Consider the following 12,095-nt stretch of genomic DNA (forward strand, 5'->3'; position numbering starts at 1 on the left):
TTTTTCTAAGTATGTTTGCTGTTTGAATATCCTGTTGTTACGTCCAGCCAAGCATTTTCAATTAACGCAGCAGTAGCTCTTGTTCCACACATGTAACAAAGATAAAAGTGAAGAGGCCTGTTAAATGGTGCACATTAGATCTAGGCTAAGGTGCAGGAACTTGTGAATCAACTGCTGCTTCCCCCAACCCCAACACACCCACACTTAAATCAAGACAAAATGAGGCTTTGTCCATTTTACAAAAATAGCTCTTAATGAGATTTAATGTCTGTCTCCATTTTACAGATGTTCCAGACAAAAGCAACCTGCATATTTCATACAGAACAGAACTGGTGACAAGTTGGAACACCCGCTCTGAGCTCCGTTCTTGTCTGAATGAGAGCAGGAGGTCACCTGGGTCAAACCTGCCTCTAGCTCGATACAAACGTCTGTGGTAATGTCAAGTTTCCCCAAGAATGATCCAGGACAAAAACGCCATGACTTCACAACAGAAACAGTGATTCCTTACAACGCAGTTAAGGAATGTCTGTTCAGGTCATATAAAAACTGCACCAACATTGTCTTGAACTATTAAGCATTCAAAATGGCTACTATAGAGTTATATAAGAAGGGAGCACCTACAGGTTGGATCTGCTTAACTTAATTAGGTAGCTAGAAAACTATTTCTGAAGACAAAAGAACACACCAGAGACCTTACCCTGGAGAGGTAATCTTCATTATTTGGAAGTTTTGCAACGCAGGCAAAACAAGGTATTGTACCCTCTGGAGGGGCGAGCAGACTGCATTTTGAGACTTGTTGTGTTACAATTCTCCCTCCCAGACAGGATTTCCAAAGCAAATGCTGAAACTGTCTCAAGTCAAGACATAAATAAATAGAAGCGGAGTGACGTGACTCCAACAGGATACTCCTGACTTTTGCTACAGCAGAAAATAGTCTCTTCATAAATCTGAGTGGTTTTAAATAATATACACGTGATCCATACCCTGTGACATCGCTTATTTTTTGGTTCTTGGTCTCTCAGACATTTAGGAGCTGTATGTGAGATTCAGAGAGGTTAGCTACATCCATTCCAGGAGTTCTGGATGCTGTCACAGGTCTCTGAGTCTTGCCAATGTAATCTAAAACTGATTAAGCACCATAATGCCTTAGGATGACAGCACGGGATTTTAATTACTTCACGCTGATTCTTTGAGTGTTGCTGTATTTTAGTCTTGAGCGTGCAGGTCTAGATTTAGAGTTTCAGGACAGACAGCAGCAGTGTTTATTAGCACTTATTAGTCCAGTCTCACAGCAATTAGAAAAGACTCAAGTGACTCTTCAAGTTAGTTTGAGGACCATTAGAATAGTGATGAGGTTTCACTATCCTCCTAATGCACATGCTGCAGGCTCAGCAGTGGTAACTTGGGGTTCCCTGCAATTATCTGAAGGCAGCAAGTGAGGTTGGGCACCCTTTAGTTCCGAGACTCCGAGGACGTCGGGCTGCGAACTGTTGACATCAGGTGGGACTTGTATGTCTTGCTCAGGCCGGTCATCCAGAACTTCAGAAGCTTGACATTGTCCTCCTCTGCAGCTCCCAGAATGCTCAACAGTTTTTGGGTATCTTCCTTGGGTCTGCTGTCCACTTTGGTGAATTTAAAGAGGACCTTCACTTTACTGCAGGAAAGAGAACTCCTGTCACTACTACAATTGACTCGTATGCATCAAAGAGGCAATGAGCACTAACTGTAACTTCTCTCAGCACCTACTGCAACTACACGTTAATAAATGTCTCAAGCAGTATTCCACGGAGACTATTCTCCAGCTTTAAACAAAGAAAGTGGGGGAAGAAGGGCACAAGAAAAAGGGAGATTAGTTAAGGGGAATTAGTCATTTTCAGTAGTAGTACATGTGATCCTCCTCTTTTTCATTCTTGTTAAAAGTAAAATAATTAGCTCTGACAACTGGGAATCTCCCTGGGAGGCACATCCAGTGCCCATCTGGCCTTCAGATAATTTCTCAAAATCATAACATTCTGTGAATTATTTCACATGACTGTTTGGTCTTCCTTTCTAACTCCTTGCATCTTTGAAACGTGCTGCCTGGAGGCACAACCATGACATCTATTTGGCACGTTATCTGCACTGGAATACAGAGTTCACTGACAGGCTTATATGTTTGCATTCTTAATCCTCGTAACGTGTATAAGGCCGACAAGTATCGTCACGTAGGTAAACTCCAGATGCAAGAACTGAAGCATAAAGGTTAAGAACTGCTGAAAGGCAAAGAAGAGAGGATCAAAGTAGAATTCTGACACTCTCATCTCCCATTAGTAAAGCTGACTGCTCTCAAGACTGAAGTAGAAGTTATCTGACTACAAGTTTGCCCTGTACTCTACTGTAAGCATTCCAGGATTCATGCCAAAGCTGTTTCTCTGACTGCAGCAGGAGCAGTACTTACTTCATCCACTCCTCTTTCAGGCAAACAAGGCACTGATCCACAACATCTACAGAAAGGTTCTGGTTGGTCAGAGCAGCTTCGATCTTGTTCAAGATTGTAGGACCAACTGCAAGATCAGAAAGAAGGGAAATGCTGAGAAACAGGATTTGCAATCTATCGGTGGTAACTGACAGCTTTACTGGTAATACCAAGGACTAACCCATTTATCCTGAGTACCTGCTGGAATTACAGATGAATACGTATTTGTTCCATCTCTTAGTCTGTTAAAGAGTTCTGGTTTGCACTCATTTTTCACCAGTACTTTGACCTGGTGCATCAACACAGTTTCTTTCTATATGCAGAAAGCTGAAGTATTAATAACAGCACAGCCAGTTTCAGCACAGAACATTATCTCTGAACTAATCAAGCCAAATTCCTTCTCAAGTCAGGAAGAAATCTACCTGCTCTAGAAGGTGAAAGAACAGCCTCCATGGCCTGCCTTCATTTCACCTGTTTTTTAGAGGGTATAAAAGATCATTCTACTAAAAAACCTCTGATCCAAGATGCAGTGCTGAATTTTGTAAAGGATCTTGGGACATGCACACAGGTTCAGGGGCCCTTGTTTTTAAGGCTCACTTTTAAAATGAAGTTGTTTCAATTATGTTGTTTCCAGTACCATATCAAAAGCTCATTACACATGCAAAGTTACAAAAAAACTTCATGCTGTTTATTACATACATACATAAATAAAAATATACATTAAAAAAAGCTAACCAACCTGAGGCATTCCTTTCCTGGACAATTTATAGTATTCTCTAGGAGGCTATTTTATCAGCTCTCTATTGCCTAGTAAGCATGATGCTGTGATAAAATAGCCTGTCCTGGAAGAAGCTCCTAGACATGCCATTAATCAGATGGAAAACAGAAAGCTATAATTATCTACACTGGATCTACAACAGCTGCTGGAGCTCAGAAAGAACTCTACAGAGGGAGTGAATCTTTGCTTTACATTGTACCTGAGTGTTCAGTGGACAGAGTTAACCACCTGTCCATGTCTTTTGAGACAGACACTGATGCCGATGTGTTTAAGTTTGGACTTCCAGAAAATCTGAAATGGGTGGACCTGACTAGAATCACATCTACTTGCAAGTGCTCCAAATTACAGAACAAAGCAGGTAAAGAAAGGACTGCCACTTCTGTGTCAGTCATATCAGTCTATAAGGTGGAGTATGGGAGATGATGAGTAACATCACAGTCCTTACACGTTTAGTGGATTAAACTAGAGACATTCAAAATAAACCAACGAGTACTTGAGGATAAAAAGTGCTTGTCATAGTTTTCAAAAGAATTTCCCTACAATTGCTACTGAATCCATGTTACAGAATTTGTTTCCCATTTCTGAGGGATCTGCTAAACAGACTATGGTAGACATAACCTAAACAGCTGTCAATTCTCAGCCCCTGTTCCTATAGTGATTTGGCTTTCTACTCAGACTTCCTTAAAGGCCAGCACATGAAAAGCATAAAAAATGGTTAAAGATCAGGATTCTTATTTTATTCTCAGTGCTAGAAGTTTCTTCAGGGTCCAAAGCACCCACCTCGATCTGCTGCAACAGGACTGCCACTGGTGACAACAAACTCATACTTGTTGAGGGACTGCTCATCTTCAAGCAGAGTTGGGTAGAGAGTGGACCGAGTAGCAGCGCGAACTTCCACGAGGACTGCAAACTCTAGAGCAACAGAAGCCCCAAACAACATTATCTACAATGGCCCAGATTCTAAAACAGGGCTGCAAACTCTGCTCCAAAAAACCCACAGTTCTGTCAGCTTACAACACTTGCTCAGTAGGAACCAGGACTGTCAGCTATGGTGCTATTAGCGGTTACAAGAGGTGACACACTTTCAACAACTGATCAGGCAGGGATATTGGGAAGAGACGTGGTAAAGACTGAAGTTCATGCAGCATTTTTAGACTATCTGGTAATTCTTTATTGAAAAATATTAGCACCCTTTGACAGAATACGATATGGAGAGTTCTTACCAGATGACAATATGTGGGATGGGATTTGGACATGTGGGCTAAGCCCTAAGAAGTTGCACCGATATGCCTCTTCATACTGCTCACTGTAGGGGATGATCCGCACACAGCCAACAGGCAGCATGGTCTAAAGAAAGAAGGGAATTTGCTGGAAGAACCATTGGATATAAATCAGCAAAGCACAGTCTTTTACCCAACTTTCAAGACCAGCCAAGAACTGGAGGACTGCTGATGTAAATAGTCTGCTGATCAGAAAGGAGAGGGGGGGGGATCAGAAATATCTCACTCAGCTTGAAAGAAAAACTATACAGTTGCTATCTATGGACAGCCATCAAATCCAAAGGTTGAACTTTTTTCTCCCCTCAAAATCATGTAATTTAGAACACATTTTCCACAAGATTACATATTAGAGGCAGGTTATTATGAAAGCTGGACCACTCAAACATATGTAAAAGCAAGCAGCCAAGAAAAAAAAGGAAAAGGTCTCTACCCTCAGCACATCAAAAGCAGACTGGACAAGATCCATGTCTCGAGCTTTCCAGATGACCTGGTTCCCCATCAGAACATGCCAAGCCAGCATGCGGAATGCTGAAGCCCCAAGAACCTGAAATGAAACCAAACTGCCCTGTTAGAAAACATGCCACGTAGGAAACTGCCTAGAACCAAACAGCAGGAATGGACATGAAAATTTAGCAAACTGTGTGTACTGACAACAGTTCAAAACCTGGTACCAAGATTAAGTATTTCTCTGTCAGGTGCTGAAGATGTCAGAATCGTGCAAAGTAATTTTTACCCCCTCTTACAGTTTCAAGAATAAACAGCAACAAAGTACCACCAACGTGCCTAACCAATGGTTTGAGTCAGTATTAAGCACAGTAAGAGAACAGTTCAATTCCTACACTCTCTCAAATCCTTCAGCTCTCTGGCAAGATTACACAAATCAGCCTGCTTCCTGGCCTAGTTAGTGGGTTGGCAAGATAAATACAGGCCTGCTTGGAATGGAACTGGATAACTTCTATTAGGAGATAACTTTTCCCATTTCTCTGATCTGTGTTATGTTCATAATAGTGATTCAGGCATGAAAGCTGTAACAATTTTCTTAGATAAGCCTCTAAAGGTGGCTAAAAGTTGCAATATGGTGTAATTTAATAGCTTTTAGCATTCCAAATTAGGAGAAAGGAGAACAAGTGGCAGATAGAGAGATATAGCAGATAAAAAACATAGGAGCTACTTGTCAAGAGCATCCAGGAAAACAAGCTGGTGTAACAGTAACTGTGGGTCTTATGCACAAAGCCTTCTTCCTCAGAGTAACTGGAAGCACTGGTGACAAGCTAAATCCACACAGACTGAACCATTTGTTCTGTTGCTCCTGCTCTTTTTTTTTTTTTCCCCTAAAACACTTTTGTTGTAAGCAAACAATGCTCAGCTTTGAACATGCTGCATAACCTCTGCATTTACTGACATTGCTTTTGGGAAGGACAGAAGTGCAGAACTTGAGAGAAATCACATGATCCCAGCCACACGACAGATGACTGGAAGAGGCTCAGGACAAGCAGAGCATGACCTCAGAGACAGCCAGAATCTCAGAAATGCAGTTAACACTGTTACTAGCTATGTAGGCACTGCCTTGAACAGGAAACAAATGCAAACTGCAGGAAAAAAAAATGTATCCTTTTCAAAATACAGTATCAGCAGAATGAGAAGTTATTAGCTTGTGAACTCAGAAGCAAAGTGAACTTGTTCCTCTCTTACCTGTCTCATATGCCTGAGAGAGCGGAAGACGGACAACCTTCTGTGAGCTACGTTCCATCTGTTGCAATCTGGCATCAGGGATGTTTCAGGAGAGCATTTAGAGAGCTCCTGCCCTTCTGCAACATCTGGCTGGGAAGAAGGCTTCTCTTCTTCCTCAGACCCATCCCAGCCTTCTGACTCTTCTTGGAGGTCTAGAAAACAAACAGACAAAAACAACCTGAGTTCTCATTAGAATTGCTGCTATCTAGGACTGGGAATTGCCTCAGAAGTGCCTACACAAACTACAGATAACTGTTTTTGGCTGTATGTGAGGAGAAAGCATTTGGAATACAGTAATTGAAAACAGTGTCATAGCCTTAAAGTATAACTAAGTTTTGCACCTCAGATATAAAATAACCATTGGAAGGTCAACAAGGAATGTTCATCTTCCACAGAACAAAACATTGCGTCCCCCAACCAGCTGTGCATCCTCTGTCACTGCCACAGCTTTTGCAGATTCTTTTCTACATGGAGTAATAAAATTATTAACTATGAGAAGAATTTAAGATTCTTTAATTTTAGAAATTTGAGAGGAAAAAAGACCAAGAAGAAATCTCCATATTTTGACTGCAAATTCTTCTGGCTATAGAGATTCATTGAGAAGGCCAGCCCAGCCAGAGAACAATAATGACAATGATGCAATGTTCCTACTCAAACAATAAACAACATAAGTGCATGCAGAGAGCCTACAATGCCAAAGGCCTTGATTTCACATTCCTGACAGTCACAGGCATATGGGAAAGCACATCAGCTACTGCAGGGCTACCATTAAGGTGAAATCCAAGAGGGACAGTTGCACTTAGTATGCTGGCAAAAGATTTTGGTGCTTTACCAGTCACAGCATTCTTAGAGGATCTTCCAGCTCTGGAAACTCTGACCTCACCTGCAAGTTTTTCCATCTGAACAAGGGTGTCTTCAGTTGGAGCTCCCTCCAGAAGTTTTTCCGTAAGTCGGCTGCCACAAGCTTTCAGAAGCCTGGAAACATTGAAAAACAAGTGGAAGCAGCATTTGTTAATCCTGCTTGCTAAGTGACAAAATTTAGAAAGAAATCTGTGTAACAAAATATTCAATCATTAACCAATATGTGTTTCTTATTGACACACCTACACGTTCCTTTGTCCTAACTACCAGTGCCCCTTACTGAGCTGCAGTTGCTCAGTCACTGAAAGGCCTACCATTTCGCAATTACCTTGTGCAACACATTTATTCCCCATCCAAGTCACATGCCAGCACTGCATCCCTCTCTGTGGCATCTTTCCAGGGAGTTCTGATGAGCAAACACACTGAGGTGTAGGGGTGACTTTTCTTGCATTTTTCCTCGCTTTTCCTCGTACTTCAGTTTTTGCATAAGGAGCTTTACTTCCCAGCAACAAGAACTATCTTTGCCCTAAAGCCATCATGAGGCTTTCTGAGCTTAGCTTCCTCTAATTCAGAGTCTACTTAGCAAAGTCCAGCTTACTGCATCAAGAGAAACAACCCAAACATTTCCACCCTTTCAAAAAAAAAAAAAAAAAAAAAAAGCAACATTTTCTTTGTGAAGGAGGTCTAGAAGCTAGAAACACAAGTGGCATTACCAAGCAAAGGAAGTGTGCAAACATGCCCACAGGTTCTCATCGTTGGTCAGTGATGTTAAGGAGCGGGCTGCGTTGCCGTTGCGCTGGTGCAGGAAGGGGGTGAAGGCTGTGTTCATCCTCTGGGCACGCTGAGGGCACCCAAACTGCTCTGCTTCAAACACCTGCAGCACAGAAGGAGGACAGTGTGACAGTCTGATAAAGTGCTGACAGAAATCTAAAGTCACCAAAACGCTAAGGAACAGCCACTAGTGAAAGGGGTGCATCAAACACAGTCATTCAAATACACTGCAAATAATGAGGGAAGGAAAAAACACCTTATTCTTAGATTGCTTAACATTATCACTGAGTAACACATCCGCTCCCAAAATGCTGCCCTTCACTACTTTGGGTACTTAAATTCTAACAGAGCTATCGTGTGGCAGTTTGGAGTCTGAAGATGGCTTAAAAGGACAAAGGTGGTCTGTCCCCTCTCTCCTATACACCCAGATACACACTGCCCTTTTATTCCTTAAAGACTAACCTGACTGCAGTGAGCAAGAGCAGCTTTTGCATTAAGATGCAAAAAACTACCACAATGCTGTATTAATGCTGAGCCAAAAGGAATCACTCGCTGACCCACCTTAAGTGCTTTGCCCTGAAGCTCATCGATGATGCCTCTGATTTTTCCCAACAAGAAAGGCCATGAGTTGATGAGGTAAATCCGGTCCATCATGATAGTGATGATGCTGTACCAGCGCTGGAAACCTCGGGCCAGGCTGTCTTTGATAAAGAAGGTGTGGCTGAACACAAAACCATGCTGTTCGTCTCCAAAAAATATAGGCCCTTCACGTCCTGGGCAGACCTGAATGGAAGGGACATACAGACCAAACAAGCTCAGCTGGATGAGTTATGAACTGTATAACTAAAGCTTTCTGCTATTTAACAGACATCTGATGAATAAAACAAGCTTTTTTTTTCTTCTTTTTTTTAAGGCTATCCAAAACCTGCAGTCAAGCAGACCTCTACAAACATAATAAAGCTTTCAATTTAACTTTAATTTACACATTTAGCTCAATTCAGCTACAAAATTGTGGAGAAATCACAAGAAATTGCTGATCCTGGCATACAAACACTAGCCTGTAAGGCTCTCCCTATGAGATGCTTAATGTTGGCTGTCTGTAAAGGCCAATTATTTCTCAATGCAAAGCAACAGATGCCAGCATTTTTACACAAACAATTTATCAGTTTATATTAAAAACACACAAACAAGAAACAACCAGCAATAAATGCACAGGAGTGAAAATAAGAAAACTTTTACACCTCAGAAATCAAGAGGAAAACATCCCCAAGGTTATCAAACATCATCCTTAAAAATTCCCACCAATCCCAGAACAAACAGTCTTTACATCTTTCTTTCCACCTCCATTCCCTCCTTCTTCCGGACTGTACAGCGCAGCTAAGATTAGCAAAGCAGCATGTTGGATTTGAAGCAGTGTGTAAGGCCCTAAACAGGATTTCTCCCTGTTCTCCTGGAGAGTTACCTCACAACTCAGACTGCGAACGCAGGCCTGGCGCACAATGCTGAACAGCTGGGGATGGTTGGGGTGTTGGTGACTGACATACTTGATCGAAGTCTCCTTGTCATGGCTGACAAATCCAGGATGTCCTCCTGCAAGAGAGCGGCAACCCTGAAGACAGAAAAGCAAATCCAAGCATAAATGAACATGCAGATGTCTAAGGTTTCCAACTGCCTCTGCATTTTCCCTTCAAAACGTAGGGTAACATTATTTACACATGCAAATATAAACTCAAGAATTCAGAATACAAGCAGTTTGAGTCAGGATCAGCACTTGAACTCAGATCCTCAAATTGCACTCCGTGCAATATATTTCCTATGCTAGTTTTCCACTCATGAATTTGATTCTGAATTTGATGGCGATGGCTCTGCAAGCAGTACAAGTCAGTTAACAGCACCTGTGAAACCAGCTGGCCAACAAAAGCACTGGCCATAACCTAAAGGAAAGTAAATAACAAGTAGCTCAGATCAAGTGCTAATAGTAGCCACACTAAAGAATAACTGAGAACATAGATTTTCTCTACCATTTTAATAGCTTTGAGAAGTTTGTTTTTTTTCATTTTTTTTGACATTGCTGCTAAAGATTACCATTAATCAGTGTTAGAACCTGGCCTAATGAAGCAAAAAACCCTTGAAGTCTGAGGGAAGCATTTATCAGACACATGAAAATCACGCACATAGGGCTTAAAAAGATCTCCACAAAGAATCTCACCAAAGTCTATTTGCTTAATAACAGTTCCTTCAATTTCTGTCACGGGTCACCTGCAGTTTGTAAGGACTTTTTTAGTACCGTCAGTTACATGAAAGTATAGGAGTAGTTCATGTGTGTTTTTCCTTCCTCCTAAACAAAGCAATTTGAATCAGAGAATCCAAGAGCCCTTTAGTGAAGCAAAGAAACACTGATGGTCTGTGTACAGGTATTCACACTTGCCTCACACATGTCTGACTTCTTTGGCCCCGGACTGCTGGAGTCAGCACTGGCACCTTCAGCTGGGCTGTGTGAGCGGATCCTGCTGCTCATCTGGATGCCTCCTTCCTCCTCTTCCGCTTGCTCATTCTGCCCAGAGATATCCCCGCTGCCTGCACCTTGAGGGAGCGGTGAGTGTAGAACCTCAGTGCAAAAGAGGGTGCGGGGACCGTGGAGCTCACAAAAATGGCAGAGGGCCACAATAGCATTCATAGCGAGAGCTCAGCACATCCGTCAGGGTCTCCTGCAGATGAGTGATATATATATATATATATATGTATATGTGTACATAAATACAAACTGGTGACAATAACAGCTGTCAGAACACCCCCTGGACCTGTTGGGTGTGAATGCTGATCTATGTCCTTCCAAGAACTGCTCAGCCAGAGTGTCCAGCACAATTCCACCCTGGGGTATGCTCATACCTCAGGCCTTGACAGGACAGGCCCAGAGCAAGACAATCACCCAGTATTTAGACACCTCAGACTTTGCTGGGATGGGACTGGGCAGGACCAATGCTTCTGTGCTCAGCCACCCTCAAAGACCTCCACCCAAGTTTGCTTTGGCCAAACTGACAGAATGGCTGAGAAGGGACCTCAGGGTTCATCCAGCCCCACCCCCGCCACGGGCTGGCTGCCCTTCCAGCTCAGGCTGCCCAGGGCCACCCACGGCCTCGGGCACCTCCAGGGATGGGCACCCACTGCTCTGTGAGCAGTGCCAGCACCTCACCGCCCTCTGAGTGAAGGATTTCCCCCTCACATCTAACCTAAACCTCTCTCTTCCAGCCTAAAGCCGTTCCCCCTCGTTCTAACGCTGCAGGCCTACAGGCCCGGCCAGGCGCTGCGTGCCCACAGCGGCACCCCGGCTGCCACCCGGCCGGGCCCGGCCCCGCTCAGCGCCCGGTTCCCTCAGCCCCAGCCCAGCCCCTGCTCACCCCGGCTCCTCTCCCCTTTCCGCTCACCGCGGCTCCGGGCTCCCCGCCCCGGCCCGTCCCGTGGCTGCGGGCAGCTGACACACGCTGACCGCCGGCCCGTACCATCCCACCGGGCCGCGGGGGGTGGCTGGGGAGGAGGGCGGGCAGCTCCCCGCTGCCCAACCGCCGCCAGTGAGCGGCGAGGAGCGGGACGAGGATCGAGACAGTGCGGGACGAGGATGCAGCTGCCGGCCGGAGGCGGGAGAGCCGCCAACGAGGCTCTCAGTGCCCTCCTCCCCCCCGCAGAGCGGCAATGACCGCGGCCCGCACCGCCCTGTCACGGGGCTGGGCGCAGCCACTGCTCGGAGCGCGGGGGGGGGACACGGGAAGCGCCTGCCGACCCTCCTTCCTTCCCTCGTCGTACCCCAAACTACCGTCGGGCCGAACACAGCAGACTTTAACGTTCGACATCCAGGGCCCGGCCCTTGGCTGCCGCCTGCGCTCTCAGTCGGGCGCTGCGGGCAGAGCGGGGCCTCCCCTCCCCCCCCCATCTCCCGCCAGGTGGTGCGGCCCGCGGCGAGGTCATGTGACCACCAGCCACGGGGAGGGCGGAAAGGGGTGGCCGTGCGCCTGCGCAGTGCCCTCAGCCCGGCGCTGAGGGGCGGAGCCTTCATTCCATCAGTGCCGCCTTCTGAGGGCGCTAAACGTGGGAAGCGGGGGGGGCTAACGTGCGTCTGCCTTTATCGGCAGCGAGACGCGTACACGGGTATCTCCACATCCGAGAAAGGAAGCAGACACCTCACCTGTGTTAAAAGTAACACTGTGCTACGATGGTGGTCCTC

The 12,095-nt window shown here is 45.0% G+C and overlaps 1 protein-coding gene across 2 annotated transcripts; it reads right to left on the reverse strand.

The window, feature by feature from the left end:
- Nucleotides 1-226: 226 nt before the first annotated feature.
- On the reverse strand, nucleotides 227-11,575 carry FLCN (folliculin). Of its 2 annotated transcripts, none has more exons than XM_085238017.1 (12): nucleotides 11,302-11,575; nucleotides 10,305-10,584; nucleotides 9,339-9,485; nucleotides 8,438-8,659; nucleotides 7,819-7,979; nucleotides 7,128-7,219; nucleotides 6,206-6,396; nucleotides 4,944-5,057; nucleotides 4,457-4,580; nucleotides 4,014-4,145; nucleotides 2,438-2,543; nucleotides 227-1,654 (listed from the first exon to the last, which is right to left on the reverse strand). In XM_085238017.1, the coding sequence occupies exons 2-12, from the start codon at nucleotides 10,551-10,553 to the stop codon at nucleotides 1,453-1,455; spliced, it is 1,740 nt and encodes a 579-aa protein (XP_085094143.1). In that variant the 5' UTR covers nucleotides 10,554-10,584; nucleotides 11,302-11,575; the 3' UTR covers nucleotides 227-1,452. The 2 variants fall into 2 exon arrangements, with proteins under 2 accessions (XP_085094143.1, XP_085094142.1); XM_085238016.1 differs by having other exon boundaries at nucleotides 11,275-11,575.
- Nucleotides 11,576-12,095: the final 520 nt, after the last annotated feature.

The sequence above is a fragment of the Meleagris gallopavo genome, chromosome 16, assembly GCF_905368555.1.
Source record: "Meleagris gallopavo chromosome 16, MGAL_WU_HG_1.1, whole genome shotgun sequence".
Taxonomy (NCBI): Eukaryota; Metazoa; Chordata; class Aves; order Galliformes; family Phasianidae; genus Meleagris; species Meleagris gallopavo.